This window comes from Vipera berus (genome assembly GCF_964194415.1).
Source record: "Vipera berus genome assembly, chromosome: 1".
NCBI lineage: Eukaryota > Metazoa > Chordata > Lepidosauria > Squamata > Viperidae > Vipera > Vipera berus.
In genome coordinates this window covers 314,183,009-314,203,658 of record NC_138202.1, presented here as the reverse complement: position 1 = coordinate 314,203,658, position 20,650 = coordinate 314,183,009, and the positions used below count along the sequence as shown (strand labels likewise).

Genomic DNA, 20,650 nt, shown 5'->3' with positions numbered 1-20,650 from the left:
ATTAAGCGAATGTGGAAGTCATTAAGCAAACCTATTGTCTAAAATGGGCGCCTTTTGCCAGAAACTAGAAGTAGATTCCAGTTTCCAGGAAAAAAACACATTGTAAATCATGGTCGTATGACTGCAGGATGCTATAAACAACCATAAATACAGGCTGGATGCACAGTATGCAAAATGCAATCACATGTATCTCTCTCTGTGTGTGACCATCAGAACTTCAAATACAGATTGCATAATTTCGGGGGCCCATTGTAACTTTGAATGGTTGCTAAGTGCCTGATTGTAAATCAAGGCCTACCTGTACATAAGTAACTATTAATTAACAAACAAGTTATTTCATGGAATTACTAACCTGCTAAATAAAGTCCTTGGAGGAGGAAGAAGAGGAATGACAGTATTGCTTAAGCATTCACAGAGAGGACAAAGGAATTCACCATTTTCTACATCGTAACTTGTATGCACTCGTAATCTTTGTTGTCGTCTTTGTTCTTTTGCTTGCACGGCATCAAAATACCTTTAGAAAGCAACATAACAAGCATATTATAATACTAGTTCTAATACTAGTTTAGTTGGCTACTAAAATACTTTATTAGAATTAGAGTATTTTATTTGACCAAATGTGATTAGGCATGCAAGGAATTTGTCTCCAGTGCGGAAGCTCTCAGTGTAAATGCAAAACAAAAGAGTAATAATAATTATAATAATGATACCAATAAGAGGTAGTAGAGAAGATGAGAAGTATAATAATATTACTACAGCCATACCACATGGGTAAATATACTTAGACATAAGGAAGTATTGTGGGAGTTAGGTGTTCAGCAGAGTCATGGCATGAGGGAAAAATATTATCGCTGTGTCTAGTTGTTTTGACATGCAATGCCTTATAGTGGCATCCCAAAGGCAGGAATTGAAACAGATTATGTCCAGGATGATTAGGAGACTGGAGGCTAAAACATATAAGGAACGGTTGCTGGAATTGGGTATGTGTAGTTTAATGAAGAGAAGGGTGAGGGGTGACATGATAGCAGTGTTCCAATATCTCAAGGGCTGCCACAAAGAAGAGGGAGTCAAGCTATTCTCCAAAGCACCCGAAAGCAGGACAAGAAGCAACGGATGGAAACTAATCAAGGAGAGAAGCAATGTAGAACTAAGGAGAAATTTCCTGACAGTTAGAACAATTAATCAGTGGAAAAACCTGCCTCCAGAAGTTGTGAATGCTCCAACACTGAAAGCTTTTAAGAAGAAACTGGACAACCATTTGTCTGAAATGGTATAGGGTTTCCTGCCTGAGCAGGGGGTTGGACTAAAAGATCTCAAAGGTCCCTTCCAACTCTATTATTGTTATTATGTGATGGGTCTGTAAATATTTTCTCAGTTTTCCTTCTGACCCATGCAATATATATGCTGTCTTCATAAATACTATCTATCTATCTATCTATCTATCTATCTATCTATCTATCATCTATCTATCTATCTATCTATCTATCTATCTATCATCTATCTATCTATCTACTGTATCTATCTATCTAACACACACATACAGACACAAAATATATACTGCAGGAATAGAAAACTTCTGTGTGGACCTTCTGATGCTCTTGTTTTATAGCAAACTATCCCTCAAATGAGCAATACAAAAATATCGGTCTTAGGTTTTTTTCTGGAAAGCTGGGGAAGGCAATTTAAGAGACAAAATGGGTAACTTCAGTTTAAAACTTGCCCAACCTTCCAAAAATCACATTATTTTTTCCCGTTTTTTTAAAAAAGGTTAGATAATAGGCAAAATTGAATCTTAAACCTGTGTAAAGTTTAATGCAACTTTTTGGTCTTTGGCCATCACAAAAGAAAACTAAACTTTCAGTCATTCTTCACCTATTATGTCATAACTTTATCACTCATGACAATCACCCGTGTTGTACGCAGCCATGAGACTCCTAACCCTACCTCAAATTCAGCCCAGACTTGAAATATATCATGCAAAATTTCTACACTGAACAGTACTTTATCTAATCTGAAAGGTTAGTAACAAAATAGCTGATTTATTGTAAAGAAAATTATTATAATACTTGTTTATTATTCTGAAGAATCTTTTTGAACAACTTTCTTCTAATAAATTTCATTTAATATCTAAAGCATTTTTTGTTGTTCTACTGGTTTGACAAAACAAGAATGTCGACTCGAAAAGCGAGTATTAATTTTAAGAAACAAGCTGCAATTTTATTTGCCATCAGAAAATACAAATGGAGTTAAGTGTGACATTGTCTTAAGCAGTAAGTCCTAAACAGAATAATTCAGGAAAGAAATTTTTATATATTTGCTTTCTCACTAACATTCTTACACCTCAAATGTGTTAAAAAAAAAGCCAAGAGAGCTACGTTTCATCAAGCAATACATAGTGAAAGCCTGAACAAGAATAAAACAATTTTCTTGGCAATAATACAGCAACATACATTACATGACTGGCCAAACATAGTAGGAAAAAATGTATCTTAGCTGCTTTGACATTTGATATTTTTTTAAAATTACCTTTGCCAGCAATGTGCATGCATAATATGTCCACAACTACCAGTGTGTGTTCCACATGACAGGTCTGGATGCATAAATAATGGATCATATTTTTCTGTATATGAAAAATAACAGATAATATTCACAAAGGTTGTTCACATTCCTTATACATGCACACAAATGAAACGTTTTGCAAACCATGTAACTATTTAAATCCTAATAATCTAAGGCCAGTACACTAAGCTAGCGTTAGATATTTGTGAATGGGCTGACTTAATTATTATTTTATAGCAGAGTTTCTCAACATTTGCAACTTTAAGATGTGTGGACTTCAACTCCCAGATTTTCCCAACTAGCATGCCATCCACACTTCTTAAAATTGCCAAAGTTGAGAAACACTGTTTTATAATGTAATGAATAAAAGCTTCCTGTATAATTCAGAATAGAATATTATGCGTTTGAATGTTATATGGTCCTTCAAAATAGTATATAAACTACTCACCAGGATCTGAAATCACTTTATTCCTATTTTTGGATAAGACTGTTGATCTCTGAACAAATGCTGCCAACACCATTGCTCTATTATCCATTTTGACCTCCTGTTCTTCTTGGCATAAAATACAAGTAACTATTTGTCTTTGTTCACATACTTTAGTCTGCTCGGGACCCAAGGCAATAAGCCTGGTATCTGCAACTGAAGGACTAGAATGAAAAGACATGAGTAAGCATTTAATTGGAATATTTACTGAAGTAATGTATAACTGAATGCAAATATTTTTATCCAACTCATCTTATGCTATATTTTCTTCTCCAGAAAGGTTCTATAGTGTGCCTTAATAAAAGCAACATATGTGAAGCAGTAACTGTGCTACAGTTTTTATAACGATTTCAAACTATTTTCAGAGCATACAGAGATATGGAAAGTTATTTAGACTGAATTCTCCATTGAGATATTAGCAGAGTAATATTTTGGAACCCTCTGGAAGTTGAAGAAAACTATTAAATATAAATATTTACCAAAATTCTAGTGAAATAAAAACATATACATTTACCAAAATATGATAAAATTATTCTGATTGCTAAAGTTAGTAGCAAGAGGAGAGGCTTTAAATGTAATCCACTGTGTCCATCACCAGTACAGAAACAGGCCTGGATGTACTGAAATTACATTTCAGACGTTTCAGATGTGAACAACAGAGATTGCAAATCCTCAGAGTATTGCCACTGTTCTTCCCTACAGTGAGAAGTGCATAGCTCACCCCAACCTACTGCGAAGCATAATGTTGCTTATTTATTTGTAAGACACTATATCCATACAGGCTCATGGCAAATTTCAAAAAAGCAACTAAAACTCCCATGGAATTACATGAATTATATGTAATAATAATTATATGAACATATAAAATGTGAGATAAAATATAAATCATTCATGATAACATAATATTGAAACAACCAATAACCAACAATCCATAACAATACTCTGATATAACAATTAAATAAAATGAGTCTTTTGTAAATGATCCTCATTGATACCTACAGCAGAAACCAGCAAGAGGTACATACAAGATGAATCTTCAGTGTCTGAAGACTTTCCAGAAAAGCCCACTGCTTATGTCTTAAGTATAGATTCCTTTAATATCAACTGGTTTTTAAAGTACAAACTAGAAAGTGTATATTAACTTTTTTTAAAAAAAGAAAAAGATGGAAATAAATAGAAATAGCCATTTTAGAATTCAGCTCTAATTGCTGCCAATTAAATGACAAAAAAAGTTCTCTCAGCCTTACTAATGGCGGCTAGTACAGGTAATCCTTGCTTAACAAGCATTCAAAATTACAATGGGTTGGACTGGAAGACTAGAAAACCTCCAAGGTCCCTTCTGTTAGGATGCTTACAGCATGTAAGCACATCTGTTACAAATTGTTACTCACACCACGTGACCTGGGTCATCTGATGTGGGTGTTTGGGTCCATGTTCCATACATGCCTGGATCTCTTCTCCCAAAATGCAAGCAGAATTTAGGGTCCTCCTCACCCCACTTCTGCACGGAGAGAGGGATTTTGGGCTCCATGCATACTTGAATTCTGGCAGCCATGGATCTTGGCATCCTTTTCTTGCCACCTTTGTGGAGAGCTCCACAGAGGCAGGCAGAGAGGGATTTTGAGCTCCTTGCTTGCTTGGAAATTCAAGTGGGCTTGGAAATTGAGAATTTCCATGCCTACTTGAACCTCAGCAGCAGGAGGGCCTTGAAGAGGCAGGGAGACAAGGATTTTAAGCTACTGCCTACTATCGGCACGGAGTTCAAAATGCCTCACTCCCTTTAGCTCTTCAGGAATGGAGAGGGATTTAGTTTGTGTGAGATTGCTTAACAACTGAAATGGGGAGTGCTGAGATTGTGGTTGCTAAGCAAAGTGGTCATGTGGCCATCTCACTTAACTACTTCTTCACTTAACAACCTTAACAACTCTGGTCCCAATTGTCGACTACTTGTATTTGCTGCACTTTACTCAAACAATTTTGGTCAGTTTCTTGTACTTATATTATTATTTTTACAACATAGTAGGCAATCCTCAACTCTGGATGTGGAGGTTGAGGGCCAAATGTTAAAAATATGTATCACTACTACAATGAAAGAACAATTACTCAAGCTGAAACTTTTTCTTTTTAGCAGAAGGAGCACCAGACAAGTGGAATTTTGCTTGTGGGATGCTCGTTTTAACAGCAAGAGAAAAGGGGTGAGGGGGTGAGAGAGAAAAAACCAAGTGTCAATTCTCTTCTCTTCATTTGCTTCATTTGTCTGCTGTACTGGGAGCTTGGTTGGAGGAGGGGGTAAATTTATTACTTAATTTATATCAAACCTTTCAATTTATTCTAACGTTCAAAACAGAGTGAGTGTCCAAATGAGAGAGAATTGTTCAACACTGCATTCCCCTTTCTGTGAGTAACAGATACAACTGAATTGGAACAATTCTGTGACGACACAAGGAGACATAAGTTGAACAGTCAGGAAATTAGAAATATGAATACTAATGGCATTGCTACTGCAAAAGAATAAAATGAAATTATTTAAAAATTAAATAATATTTAGGTTGCCAAAGTTTATTGACACTTTCATCTTACCTATGATCGTGCACTCTGGAGGTAGAAGTTTCAAGTTCATCTATGGTTTGCTGGAAGAGTTCTTTGTTCTCATCAATGAAATGCCGCTGCATCTCAGACATCTGTGCCATGATCTTCTCTCTTCGCAATCTAGCAATCTCTGCTTTTCGTTTCCTCTCGGCCTTTTCTTTATCTCGTGAGCTCTGTTAAGTTGATGATGATAGACAACTAATCATTTAAGTCTTTGAAAATGTGTAATTTATATATTTAATGCACACATTAGATTAGTATTAAGTCAAAATGAGTCAAGCATTCTTACACAGCAATATTTGGCAATATTTGGCACTTTTTCACTTGCTGTCGTTCATTAAAGAAAATCTTTCTTAAAATTATTTTTATTAACTAAAGTTATAGCATGTCTCTCCACAGAACAATTTTATGGATGCATTATATTTTTTAACATTTCAAATAATGTGTAAAGGTAACATTAAAGATCCAAAAGATGGAAAGATCTATTGAGGCCTTTTCTGAAAGCAGAGAAAGTGAGACCAATCACAATTTCAAAGTGTGTATGTTCTACAAGATGGTAATGACACAATAGAAAGCCCTTTATCAGACGCCCAACCAATAGCTCCTGTAAGTAAGGCTTACTTTGCAGATCATAATATTCAAGTTAACTCATAACAAGAGTCAAACCCTTAGATAAAGGTTTTTAAATGTACTATTTCTACTAAGCAAGTAACAATTGGCATCCAATACTTTTCTTTCAGCATTAGTACAATGTGATCATAAAAATGTGCACAAGTTAATGGCCTAGTGCACAGGTCGGCAACCCGTGGCTCCGGAGCCGCATGCGGCTCTTTGAGCCGTCTCCTGTGGCTCCCAGTCGCCCGGTGCGTACGCACCTCTTCGAATGGGCAGTGGTGCGCGCGCACCTCTTCGAACGGGCGGAGGTGCGCACGCACCTCTCCAAACCTTTGGAGAGGTGCGCGCGCACCTCCGTCCGAATGGGCAGTGGCACCGCTCGTTGGGAAAGCTGCCGCGGCCCGTTTGCAGAGCTGCCGCCTTCAGAGGAAGGTGGCAGCCTGCAAATGTGCCGCGGCAGCTTTCCCAATGGACGACGCCACTGCCCGTTCCGAGAGGTGCGTGTGCACCTCTCCAAATGGGCGGAGGTGCGCGCGCACCTCTGCCCAAACGGGCAGTGGCGCCGCTCGTTGGGAAAGCTGCTGCGGCCTGTTTGCAGAGCTGCCGCATTCCTCAGTTAATCATTATCAATTAATAATAAAGCTTTTACCATGCACCATTAGTTGCCTATTGTGACTACCACTACTCTACTAGTGATTAAAATGTTTTTAATTAGAAAACTCAAAACAATTATTAGACACGTTACATAGTAATGTATAATAATTTGTAAAATAACTTGCTGGCCAGATTATCATATTATATTTAGAATCTACCCAAATTGTGTTGCTTGCCCCTTGCATTGATATTACCTCTTCCATAAAATTTCCCTCAGTCTCCAAAACAGGACTTGTAGAAGATCTCTCTCGGAGTTTCTTAACAGTATTAAACGTCTGGAACAAGAAAGTATGTTAGTATTTGCTACAATTTTTTTATTTTGGCCACAAAACTATAAAACAAGTTTATAGTAGGGTATAGTACAATTTACCTTTAGTATCCATCTGATCATGTCTTTATGCACTTCTAGGTGGGGTGCATTTTGCAAAGTTTCTAGCATGGCTAATATACTTGGGGAATTGCGGGGTGTCTCACAAGGCCCTGTTTCAAACAAAAATAAAGGAAATCTATTTGCATCTATTTTGGCTGTATAGAGGAACACAAATCCAATGGGTGTCTTTCCTTTATTAAACATTTCTTCCTTGATTGCAAAATTATCATCCATTTAATTTCTTATAAAATAGGGGAACCAAACGCCACAATAAATCTTACATGGAGATAAATCTTTTATTTTCTATAATGAACTACAGGAAACTTGAGTGTGTGTGTGTGTGTGTGTGTGTGTGTGTGTGTGTGTGAGAGAGAGAGAGAGAGAGAGAGAGAGAGAGAGAGAGAGAGAGAGAGAGAGAGAGAGAGAGAGAGAGACAGACAGAGACAGCTGTACATGAAATGCATCATACGCACATGGTAAAAACAAGAGGATAATTCTTAGCCAGAAAAGGAGACTGTGTTTTTACAAACAGAAATGTTATATACAAAACTATAATAAAATATTTGTAATCAGCAATAAGGTAATTACAATACAAATATATTTGTATTTGGAGGTATGCAGTTCTGAAGCGGGCAAGGGTTCTTCAGATTTAATATGTGTATTTTCCCTGTAACATGTCTCATTGTATTGTATTGCAATATGTACATTGGTGAAACAAAACAACCACTTCACAACATGGGAGAGCAAACCCATCAGGAAAAGATTCAGCAGTCCATCTACATTTGAAAGATAAAGGTCACTCTTTTGAAGACAGCAAAGTCCACATTCTTGATAGAGAGGACCATTGGTTTGAAAGAGGGGTAAAACAGGCTACTTATGTAATATTGAGTAGCCCTCTCACAACAGAGGGAGGAAGGATAAGACACCACCCATCTCCTGTCTACGATGCAGTCCTTTCAGCAATACCAAGGTGACCTTGAAGGCACAGATAAACTCCCAAGTGGCCTCAAAAGGTCTCAGGGAGAGTGCTAACAACCTGATGACTGCAAAGAAATGTGATCCTTCCAACCCCTCCCCTCATCCTGTCAGAACTAATCCCTCCATTGTCCCCACCATCCTGCCAGAAGCAATTAAGCTTCTTAGATGAGAAGTGAAACATCTTTTTCCTCAAGGAAAAAGCAATTCAGTTGCCTTTTGAAAAAAGCACCTTTGAGACAATTATGACCTGGATGACTGAGAATCTCCACATACACTTATTATTTCTAATAGTTTAATAAAAGTAAGTTTTTAAATATAACCAATTCATTCTGAAACTGAATAATATATCTTACTATGTATTAAGTAATATCACGGTAGTCCAGGTCTATGCCCCAACCACCAGTGCTAAAGAGGATGAAATTGACTGGTTCTATGAAGCCCTACAGCACCTTATAGAAATAACAACAAAAAATGATGTCCTTATCATCATGGGCAGGGGTCGGCAACCTGAAAAAGGAAAAGAGCCACTGGGAACCGGTTCCATCACACATAAAAAAAGTGGGAGCCTCTCGCAGAGGTACGCGCGCACCTCTCCGAACGACCGTAGGTGCGCGCGCACCTCCCCAAACCTTTGGAGAGGTGCGCGCGTACCTCCGCGCAAACGGGCAGCGGCGCCGCTCTTTGAGAAAGCTGCCGCGGCACGTTTGCAGGCTGCTGAAAGCGGCAGGTTTGCAGACGGGCCGCGGCAGCTTTCTCAAAGAGCGGCGCCGCTGCCCGTTCGCGCGGAGGTACACGTGCACCTCTCCAAAGGTTTGGGGAGGTGCGCGCGCACCTACGGTCGTTCGGAGAGGTGCGCGCGCACCTCTCGGAATGGGCAGCGGCGCCACTTCTTGGGAAAGCTGCCGCGGCCCGTCTGCAAAGCTGCCGCTTTCGGCAGCTTTGCAGATGGGCCGCGGCAGCTTTCTCAAAGAGCGGCGCCGCTGCCCGTTCGCGCAGAGGTACGCGCGCACCTCTCCAAAGGTTTGGGGAGGTGCGCGCGCACCTACGGTCGTTCGGAGAGGTGCACGCGCACCTCTCAGAATGGGCAGCGGTGCCGCTTCTTGAGAAAGCTGCCGCGGCCAGTCTACAGAGCTGGAGAGGTGCGCGCGCACCACTGCCCGTTCGAAGAGGTGCGTGTGCACCGGGCGGCTGGGAGCCGCAGGAGATGGCTCAAAGAGCCACATGCGGCTCTGGAGCCGCGGGTTGCCGACCCATGATCATCATGGGGGATTGGAATGCTAAAGTAGGAAGCCAAAAGATAACCGGAAAAACAGGCAAGTTTGGCCTTGGAGTACAAAATGAAGCAGGGCACAGGTTGATAGAATTTTGTCAAGAGAATATGATGGTCATAGCAAACACTCTTTTCCAACAACCCAAGAGACGGCTCTACACATGGACATCACAGAAATCAGATTGACTATGTGCTCTGTAGCCAAAGATGGAGAAGCTCTATACAGTCAGTAAAAACAAGACCAGGAGCTGACTGTGGCTCAGACCAGGAGCTTCTCGTTGCAAAGTTTAGGCTTAAATTGAAGAAAGTAGGGAAAAGCACTAGGCTACTCAGGTATGAATTAAATCATATCCCTGTTGAATATACAGTAGAGGTGACAAATAGATTTAAGGAATTAGATCTGATAGACAGAGTGCCTGAAGAACTATGGACAGAGGTTCACAACATTGTACAAGAGGTAGCAACTAAAACCATCCCAAAGAAAAAGAAATGCAAGAAAGCAAAATGGCTCTCTGTGGAAGCTTTGCAAATAGCTGAGGACAGAGGGAAGTGAAAGGCAAGGGAGGAAAAGAAAGATGTGCCCAACTGAATGCAGAATTCCAGAGAATAGCTAAAAGAGATAAGAATGCCTTCTTAAATGAACAGTACAAAGTAATAGAAGAAAACAATAGAATAGGGAAGACCGGAGATCTCTTCAAGAAAATTGGAGAGATGAAGGGAACGTTTCATGCAAAAATGGGCATGATAAAGGACCAAAATGGCAGGGACCTAACAGAGGCAGAAGAGATTAAGAAGAGGTGGCAAAATTACATAGAAAAACTATACAAGAACGAGCTTAACGTCCCTGATAACCACGATGAGGTGGTCACAGACCTCGAGCCAGACATCCTAGAATGTGAAGTGAAGCGGGCCTTAGAAAAGCTGAGCAACAACAAAGCTAGTGGAGGTGACAGTATTCCAGCTGAGCTATTCAAAATCTTAAAAGACGATGCAGTTAAAAGTGCTACACTCAATTTGCCAGCAAATTTGGAAAACTCAACAGTGGCCACAGGATTGGAAAAGATTAGTCTACATTCCAATTCCAAAGCAAGGCAGTGCCAAAGAATGTTCAAACTATCGCACCATTGCACTCATTTCACATGCTAGTAAAGTTATGCTTAAAATCCTACAAGCTAGACTCCAGCAGTATGTGGATCAAGAACTACCAGAAGTACAGGCAGGATTTTGAAGAGGCAGAGGAACTAGAGATCAAAGTGCCAACATATGCTGGATCATGGAGAAAGCTAGGGAGTTCCAGAAAAACATCTACTTCTGCTTCATTGACTATGCTAAAGCCTTTGACTGTGTGGATCACAACAAACTATGGCAAGTTCTTAGAGATGGGAGTACCAGACCATCTTATTTGTCTCTTGAGAAACCTATATGAGGGTCAAGAAGCAACAGTGAGAACTGGACACGGAACCACTGATTGGTTCAAAATTGGGAAAAGAATCCGGCAAGGCTGTATACTGTCGCCCTGCCTATTTAACTTATATGCAGAGCACATCATGAGAAAGGCAGGGCTAGATGAATCAAAAGTTGGAATTAAGATTGCTGGGAGAAATATCAACAACCTAAGATATATAGATGATACCACTCTAATGACAGAAAGTGAAGAAGAACTAAAGAGCCTCTTGTTGCAGGTGAAGAAGGAGAGTGCAAAAGTTGGGTTGAAACTTAATATTAAGAAAACCAAGATCATGGCATCTGGCCCTCTCAATTCCTGGCAAATAGATGGGGAAGAAATGGAGGTAGTGACAGATTATATTTTCCTGGGCTCCAAGATCACTGCAGATGGGGACTGTAGCCAAGAAACTAAAAGACACTTGCTCCTGGGGAGGAAAGCCATGGCAAATCTAGACAGCACACTAAAAAGCAGAGACATCACCCTATCAACAAAAGTGCATATAGTCAAGGCTATGGTCTTCCCAGTTGCAATGTATGGATGTGAAAATTGGACCATAAGAAAGGCTGAGCACCAAAGAATTGAGGCCTTTGAACTATGGTGCTGGAGAAGACTCCTGCGAGTCCCTTGGACTGCAAGGCGATCAAAGTGGTCAGTCCTAGAGGAGATCAACCCTGACTGCTCTTTAGAAGGCCAGATCCTGAAGTTGAAACTCAAATACTTTGGCAACCTAATCAGAAGGAAGGACTCACTGGAGAAGAGCCAAATGCTGGGAAAGGTTGAGGGCAAGAGAAGAAGGGGACGACAGAGAATGAGGTGGCTGGATGGAGTCACTGAAGCAGTAGGCGTGAGCTTAAATGTACTCCAGAGGATGGTAGAGGACAGGAAGGCCTGGAGGAACGTTGTCCATGGGTTCGCGATGGGTCGGACACGACTTCGCAGCTAACAACAACAACATTAGGTAAAAGAAATATGAAGAGATTGCAATTTGCGCAGAAGTAGCAACCTACTTGCAATCCTCTGACTGAATGTAAAAGTCACAAGATTATCTTCACTAGCATTCTCAATATGTTGCTTTTCTTCTTGTAGTGCCATTCCAATCAAGTGGAGAATCTAGGAAAAAATGACAAAATTTTCCTTTTCAAAAGTGCAAATCAGAAATAATTTGTATTCTTGAATTAATGAAAACTGCAAATTTACACACCCTTTGTAGCATGGACTCTGACCAGGCATATCCATTATGCTCTACTGCCCACTGAAGGATTGTTCTCATAAGGCATAACATGATATCACACTGTAGAATATTAATCAGGCTTTCAAACAGAGGGCAAAATGATGGTAATACAGGAGGTGGGAGTGCTGAAACAAAAATTAATACATTGTTGTTAATACATTGGGAAAGTTATAGTTAGGTAATTCAGTATATTAGGAACATATAAGAATAGGTGTGGAACTTTTCAAATTAACAAAATAAATTAGTTTATTGTATTTTTAATACAATTCTACCCGTACCCACTGTATCTATCCCTAGAGCGGGGTGTCAAATTGCCAGCCCACGGCCCGGACACATCACCAGGAAACCGTGCCCACCCCTTTGTCGGCAATGGGAAAAAAGCTCTGATATGTCATGCAATGTCACGTGACATCACGAGTTTGACATGTCTGCCCTAGAGAGATGTAAACAACTCAGTAAGAGATTTCTTTTCAAGTAAAATGTCCCAAAACTCAAACTGGCACATATTGCATCCAATGCAATTTAATAACTTTTGATGAATGGAGAAACACTGGAGGGTAATACTCTGTCAAGGAATCTGACAGAGCTAATGATATCTGTTATGAAAACATTATAATAAATGATCCAGAGATGAAAAATTAACTGCCACACCATTCTAACTGATAATATTTAGTTCTATAAAGTCTTCTATATATTGTGTTGTAATACTTCATTATTGGCATAAGCAAATTCAAACTATATTGCTTAGGGAAATCAAGCATGATATGTTAAGAAAACCACAGATAATATGATCTTTAAAAAGTTTTATTTAAGGCAAGTACAAATTGAAAATCAACACAAACACTAATCATAATGTATGGCACTTAACACATTTCCTGAGTTACTTGAAACCATACAGGTAGCTAGTAAAGCACTAGAATGCATTACATACATTATATACATAGTGGCTACATTCATTTCACGAATCCCAAATTAGGCAAGAATAATCTGAAGAACAATGTGTATAGTATGGGAAGTGTTATGAGTTTTGAGATACAATTCTTAGCTGATACTAAATTTTGGAGCAGCCTAATATGTCACATATACAAATGCAGTGAGGTAAATAATGTAGTCATTTATGGCTATGGTCTGTGGCCTGGTACTGGGCTGTGGCTTGTTGGCTATTGGGCCCCAGGAATAGCTGCCCCCCCACTCGTAGTAGCACTGCTGCGCAGGCACTAGCAACCCCATTTGTGCATGCGCGGGGACGCTAGCACCACCACCAGCGTCACATGGACGCCAGTGGACTGTTTGCACCAGCACGTGGATGCCCACCCACATGCCGTAGCTGGTGCAGCCCACTTGCGCATGCACACTAGTACCGCCCACACGCAGGCGTGGGGCCACATGTGCGCACATTTCCCTGCTGCTCCCCTTTCCTTCTGGGCCACCAAGCCAGAAAGGTTGGGGAGCTCTGATTTATGGCATACCCAGTTGTTTGCTTTAATGGCAGCCTTATTTTTTGATTGGAAAAAAAGAAAAATAGTGTTTTACAACACTAGTTCATAACATCTGTTCATCTAGCTTAAAGTCAATATGATTTTCTCAGTATATTAAAAAAAATGAGAGCAACAAATACGGAGAGTATAACACAAACTAGAAGCATAAGTACCTGTGTCTTCACGGTTTTGTCGTCTTAGTTTTCTTTGGGCTTCCTCTGCCTTAAAAAATGAAAAACAATGCAAACACTAAAGACAACAACATAATTTCTGGATAGCTAATTTATTTCTTGGCATTTATTTCACGTTCCAATTTCTTATTTTACCTGAACTCAAAAACATTCATCTCTATTGTTCATATTTGTATCAGGATAGACTTTATAACATAAACTAAACAACCTGAAGGCCCAAGATGCAATCATCAAAGGCCTGAGTGCAGCCCCTAGACACCTTCAACAGTTATCAAACTGTAACACTGAATGTGCCAGCAGGGGGGAAATAATGAAATATGATTGTAGAATAGTCATAATTGTTTATAAAGTCAAAATTAATTTTACCATTATCTTACCCACTATTTGGAGGAGTTTGACATTTGACATGTTATTGTAAGATCAAATAGTGAGAAAATTGTAACTCCTGTACCATCTTGTCATGGTGCTGCCATTTTGGCCAAGAACTACCTAAGCCTCAATAGTAAGCAGCTGTAACTTCCAGCTCCCCAGTAACACTTTCAAGATAATGATGGTGATTTGTAACAGAAATGTGATACAGCCCAAGACAACTGCCAGATTCCAGACCGAACAATGTGGCCATAGGCAGATGAGTTTCTAAGAATCTTAAACATTCTATGGGTTGCATTTGTTATTCAGTACCTTTTTTCATTTAAAATTGTTTCAACTACTGTTCTGAAAAATAATTCCAAAAGTTACAATAGCAGCAAAAAATCAAACTTAAAAGAAATTCCAAACTTATAACACCCTTCTATTTTCAAAACCAGAAAAGATGCAGTCAATTTTTCCCCCCAGCTCTGTAAGCATCTGGCATATATTTCATCTACCTTGACATCATTAATTTTGCTTATTTGTTTCCTCCTCATTAGTAATATATTATTACCTTTATCCTGTATGCCTCACCAATTGCCTCAAATTTCTTGCCCATATCTTACTTCCTTCAGAGATTTATAAACTGTTTATGTTTCTCAATGAACTGTTTTCTCCTGCTGTAACTGAGTCTGCTATTGTCTTCATGCAGAGAATTTCTATCTCTAATTCCTTCATGAAACTATCCATGCAACATTTTTTTGTTTCTCTTTACTCACACTTAAATTACCAAAACAACCAATCTACTTTATTTCTTTCAAAGATATACTCTACTGCTATAAGCTCAATCTGAATCTATAATGCAGGCATTTATTTCAGGGTGCACTTATTACATTGCAACGTATTGACTAAAGAGAATCCAAATTTAGGTCATTATTTTAACTGTTTTCTGTACAAGGCTTCATAATTTTATAGAATTATATAATGAAAGTTTCCATTTTGCATAATTACCTTAGACTGTTCTGCCCTTGAAAAATGGTAAAAGTATAAATTGAAATTTTTAGCACATTCTGGCTTTAACTCATATAAGCCTCTTCCTGTTAATCCTGGTTTCCTAAAAGATAATTGGAAATGTATAATCAGCATTGTAATAATTGAATGACAGCATTCTAAACTACTCCATGAAACAACAAGCACACTAACCCATCAATATGAATGACATCTTATACTTTTAACTGAATTATCAGTATTAATGACTGCACAAAGCTTATTTGCTCACAAGCACAGATTCTACTTTGGCAAAAATAAGACTCAGGGCCTCTGACTGACTGGAAGGATGACTGAATGATGCCAGGTAAACAGGACTTCCCTTCCACCTGAATCCTTATATTTGACTTCACATAGGTCATCAATGGGGTCCACTGACAGCCCTTCAATTCACCATCACATAAGACAAATGTGTAGCTTCTTAAATGACAGGTGTGTGATATATGGTACACAGGCAATTGATACCATGCTTATGGTCAAGCTATTAATAGTAAAGAAACCCGTTCTTGTTGCTGCCTAAACCCAAGATGAGAAAGAAACCCTCATTTTCTCCTGAGCTCTACTGCCCTGACAATAACCATCAAGACTGGCGGTTTCTGCCTTTAGTGCTTCTCCACTAAACATTTTGCTTTGGAGCATAACAACTTCTTCATTCCTGTTGAAGCAAGACCACCCTTCAAAAACAAGGAAATGGCTAAATCCAAATTTATAAATTGGTCTTCAAATACATGTTTGGTGTATTTGGGGAGATGAGGCACAACAGATATTTTTCCTGCTAATATAACTATATTTCTCAGAAGTTTTTCCATGTAGTATTTTTCATCACAATAAAAAAAATGCTTTGTCAGTACTTTTAACAAAAAAAGTCCCTCAAAACATGCAGAATCTTACTTCTTACATTATCTCTAACAACTGTCAATTCTTAAATTTGTAAAAAGTCTATATTTTCAATTAAACCATTCATAAAGCAGGATTTAAAAATGAAGTATAACTCAGTCCTAAACAGTATTTTAGGTTTGGGTCACAATATATACTATTTTACACATTTAAAGAGGTTTGTTGTAAGGAAGCCATTACTTGAAACAGGCAACTGCTTCAATGACAGTTTCCATTCCGGTCTCTTTGTTTTCCTATGAAATCAAAGGAAAAATATGTTTATATGTATATGCTTTTCATACATTCCCTACATACATACATTCCCTAAGGTAATAATCGGCTAGATCAATCTGGAAGTGAGGGCTGCTTGGTGGTCTCTGAGCTTGGTTGTTGTCTTGCAGATGTTTAATTACCCAAACTAGGTAATATTGTCAGTGCTAGTGAGAAGTAAGGTTTGCTTCAGTGGCTGGCCCTGTCAATGTTGGTGGGACTAGTCTTGGAGGTTCTTTGGTTGGCTGTTTATTGTTAGCTTGTTTGGCAGTTCCTTGATTGGGCATTGTTTACTTCTTGGCTGTTGGTCTGATGTTAATCTTGGAGTTAATTTATACTCCAAGACCACTTGGAGAAGACCCTCCAAGAACCACTCCCACCAGATAGAATATAAACTAAGAGTGAACCCCACTCTTTACTAGCACTGATAATTTTACCTAGTTTGAGTAATGAAACATCTTCAAGAAAACAACCAAGCTCAGAGAGCAACAAAGACCCCTCATTTCAACTCTGAGCTACAAATATTCTCCTTTATTGGTAACCTAGAAGTGTTAACAATTTAAGAGTCTCTAAGACTGTGCTATCTTAACATTAGTTATTGTGACTGAGTCACTATACTTTTTATAACTTTTCTATAATCTCACAACAATTTTAATGCAAAATAATTTGGAATAACAATATCTTTCTATGTTTTTGAAATTTTATTTCCCATATCTCACCTTCCTGTTTAGGATTTTAGTAGTAACAGTCACTGTGATTAAATTGCAACAAAATAAAGTACTCTAGGTAAGTTGGAAAATTCAATATATCTACTAATTTCTAGGGAGTATAAAATTGTGGGGAACGTATTTAATACATCCATAAAGCCTGCTGGGGAAAAATTTTCTATAAAAACTTTTAATTCCTTGCTACCTGAAGGAATCTTCATCACCAATTCCAACATATTAGAAATACCCAAAGATCACCCACCAGTTTAAAAAGTATAACTGAAATATTTTTAATAAGACTCACATCTTCTGGCAATGCTTTTACTAATTCACTATGAGCCATGGGTCGGATGCTCAGCTGGTGAATAATCTCTCTTTTGATTTCATCTGTAGCATTAATCTGCCCAATTCCTGGAGTAAATCTCTCTCCTATAAAACAAATCAATAATTTCAGTAAGCAATGATCAATTCCATTTTATGCATATGCCGAATAGAAGCCACTGAAGTGACTACTTTTTCTAGTAAAACATTTGAAGAGATATTTATATTGTCATATGACAAGATACAAGGATTGTGTCATGATCATAAACACCGCCAAAATAATTTTATTTTATCAAGGAGCATAAGAAGTGGAAGAAATTTGTACTTTCATTCATTTGGAGTTGTAAGTACAGTAAATTAATAAACGAACTTAAACAACCTCTATAAATAGGAGGACTTCTAACTATAATTAGAATTAATCATAAAATTAATCAATAGATATTAACTTAAAAGCATAAACTCACCAACAATAATTATAATTAGGTGTAACATTTCTTCAATGAGGGTATTATTTTGCTGAACCATATCCTGAAAGAAACAAGGACTAAAATATATTAGGAAGCACTTCCAGATATTTTCACATTAAGATATAACAGTTTGTAATTTATTTGCAATACGTTTTTAAAGCTTTGAAACTGTATCTTCAACATCTCATGATGTACCTTATTGGTATTTTCAGAACTGAATCTTTTGCCATAATCAGGAGTGCTAAATATCTGATAAAGTTCAAAGCGACACAGCATCATCATCAAAAAGTGGTTTGGATCCATCATAGACACACCTGTCTAAAAAAAAAGGAAGTTCAGATGAAGAGAACAGAATGATATAAACTTACATGGAAATATTGTACTATTGGCCATACTCACATATAAAATCTGTCTTCCTTTATAAATACAAATACTTAATAAAATAGTTGCATAAGAAGCAGCATGAGTCTTCATATTATGTTGTTGTTGTTAACTGCGAAGTCGTGTCCGACCCATCGTGACCCTATGGACAATGTTCCTCCAGGCCTTCCTGTCCTCTACCATCTTCTGGAGTCCATTTAAGCTCACGCCTACTGCTTCAGTGACTCCATCCAACCACCTCATTCTCTGTCGTCCCCTTCTTCTCTTGCCCTCAATCTTTTCCAGCATTAGCCTCTTCTCCAGTGAGTCCTTCCTTCTCATTAGGTGGCCAAAGTATTTGAGTTTCAACTTCAGGATCTGGCTTTCTAAAGAGCAGTCAGGGTTGATCTCCTCTAGGACTGACCGGTTTGATCGCCTTGCAGTCCAAGGGACTCGCAGGAGTCTTCTCCAGCACCATAGTTCAAAGGCCTCAATTCTTTGGCGCTCAGCCTTTCTTATGGTCCAACTTTCACTGCCATACATTGCAACTGGGAAGACTATAGCCTTGACTATATACAGGGTGATGTCAACAAATTCATATTATAGCCCTTTCTAAATCTTTTAACTGTGATCTCTCTTTCAAGCAAAAGTAGCATACTGAATATTTGTTTTTCCAAGTTTTGTACTTTTTAAAAATACTGGTTTTATCAGAATATATTAATATATAACTTTTCCATAGCCACAAAAGGGTAAGTACATTGGGGAAAAAAACCTGACAGCATAAAGGACTATTCTGAGTGTTATTTTTTAATGTAAGTTTATGCACAGAAGAAAACACGTGGCCCTCCTTCCCAGGATCCTCAATTTGCCACTGAACCAGAAAAGAAAAAAAAATGCCCATAAGCACAGAGCGTCAGACTACTGGGAAGCATCAAATACCTAAGGAGTATTTTTTCCCCAAAGAACTCAACTGATTAGAGAAAATGTAAGTAAATACTTTAAAAAACTTTTTTTTAAGAAGGCAGGTATATTATCCAAACAAAAATATTACCTGGAGCATTACTATGTCTTTGTCAAACATTTCTTTTCTGCACTTTACATTATGATAGTAGTATATCTGAAAGAGAAAGTTTTCAGAGTTTGATATATGTTTCAATTTGGATTTTGATGTCTTGTTGCTATAACCACTTTACATTGCATTTTGCTGACAACATTCCTCAGATTCATCAAAATCTTGACTTCACAAGAACAAGATCAGTTAAAATAAATTACCATATAACCTGGGAATCTTCTTGACTTGTAGACTCTGATAAAGTAAAAAGGGGATTTTCTCACATGATTCTCATCAGCTGCATTCTGCACATTTGCAGGCAAGTGGAGGCATGTTTAGGAGATTGTCAGTGTCTGTTCTGTGTGAGATGATGATGTCTGCAGTCCTGAAGGAAGCTCCTGTCACTGGATACAGCCATTTTTTGCAACTATTTTTCTGTCTCCAACCTTCACTAAAGTTACTAAGAGGATCATGAGTGTTCAGCTATAGAATGCAGTGGAGGAAGTTATTATAATCTATTACTGTTACCTCTCTTTCAGTCATAATTCAGGGTTTGGCATGTGACTGGTGGATGACTTTTATCAGGATCTAAGACTCCCCAACCCTCCTGGTCCTCTTAGATCCGTCAGCAACTTTCAGTACCATCAATCATCAAATTTTTATGGACCACTCTTGAAGATTGGAAGTAATAACTGTTCTACAATTGTTGTTTCTTCCTTGTAGGCAGTTCTGCTCAGTGGTGACTAGGGAGGTGAGATTGACTTAGTGGTTTCTTTTTTGTGGGGAGCCTCATGGCTTGATCCTTTGCCCCATTAACTCAATCTACATAATACCATTGAAGCGATAGTGCGTTGGTTTGAGTTATAGGACCATCAATATGCTCATAATGCTCAAATGTACACTGCCACTCCAGTCCATAGTAATGAGGTTGTGAAAGTCTTGAACCTGTGTCTTGAGGCTGAGGACACAATGAAACAGGCTAAAAATGCATCCATGCAAGAGTTATTGTTTATTCATTGAGGACATTAGACAACTCCAATATTGTCTCTCAAAATATCTAAAGGAGAAGGTCGATTATTTGGAAGTCATGGCTACTGGTCTGGAAGATGGAAGCCATGGCCATGAGTGCTACTTCCAAGCCCTGGACATTGTGCCAGTTAGGGTCCTATATGGACGTAATATTTTAGTGAAACTCATGCTGTCATCACTATATGATTACAATGCACTCTATGCTGAAAATCATTTGGAAATTGATAAAGAATGAGTGGCTTGCTTATTAATGGGTACATTATACCTCAGTTTCAGGCCCCTCATTCCAATAAATTCCCAGATGTGAT

General features: G+C 38.5%; 1 protein-coding gene across 3 annotated transcripts in view; it reads right to left on the bottom strand.

Moving 5' to 3' along the window:
• UBR2 (ubiquitin protein ligase E3 component n-recognin 2) overlaps positions 1-20,650 on the bottom strand; it is a 75,669-nt gene that overhangs the window by 21,717 nt on the left and 33,302 nt on the right. For 2 of the 3 annotated variants that reach the window (XM_081313697.1, XM_081313696.1), the window contains exons 18-32: positions 19,314-19,379; positions 18,098-18,220; positions 17,900-17,963; positions 17,419-17,543; positions 16,339-16,391; positions 15,226-15,328; positions 13,849-13,897; positions 12,168-12,322; positions 11,974-12,076; positions 7,272-7,381; positions 7,096-7,176; positions 5,624-5,805; positions 3,008-3,207; positions 2,527-2,620; positions 353-514 (exon numbers count right to left, since the gene is read on the bottom strand). In XM_081313697.1, coding sequence (XP_081169823.1) covers positions 353-514; positions 2,527-2,620; positions 3,008-3,207; positions 5,624-5,805; positions 7,096-7,176; positions 7,272-7,381; positions 11,974-12,076; positions 12,168-12,322; positions 13,849-13,897; positions 15,226-15,328; positions 16,339-16,391; positions 17,419-17,543; positions 17,900-17,963; positions 18,098-18,220; positions 19,314-19,379 — 1,670 coding nt within the window. Of the gene's footprint in view, positions 1-352; positions 515-2,526; positions 2,621-3,007; positions 3,208-5,623; positions 5,806-7,095; positions 7,177-7,271; positions 7,382-11,973; positions 12,077-12,167; positions 12,323-13,848; positions 13,898-15,225; positions 15,329-16,338; positions 16,392-17,418; positions 17,544-17,899; positions 17,964-18,097; positions 18,221-19,313; positions 19,380-20,650 lie in introns of those variants that run through there. The other variant, XR_014024597.1, reaches the window with a different exon arrangement.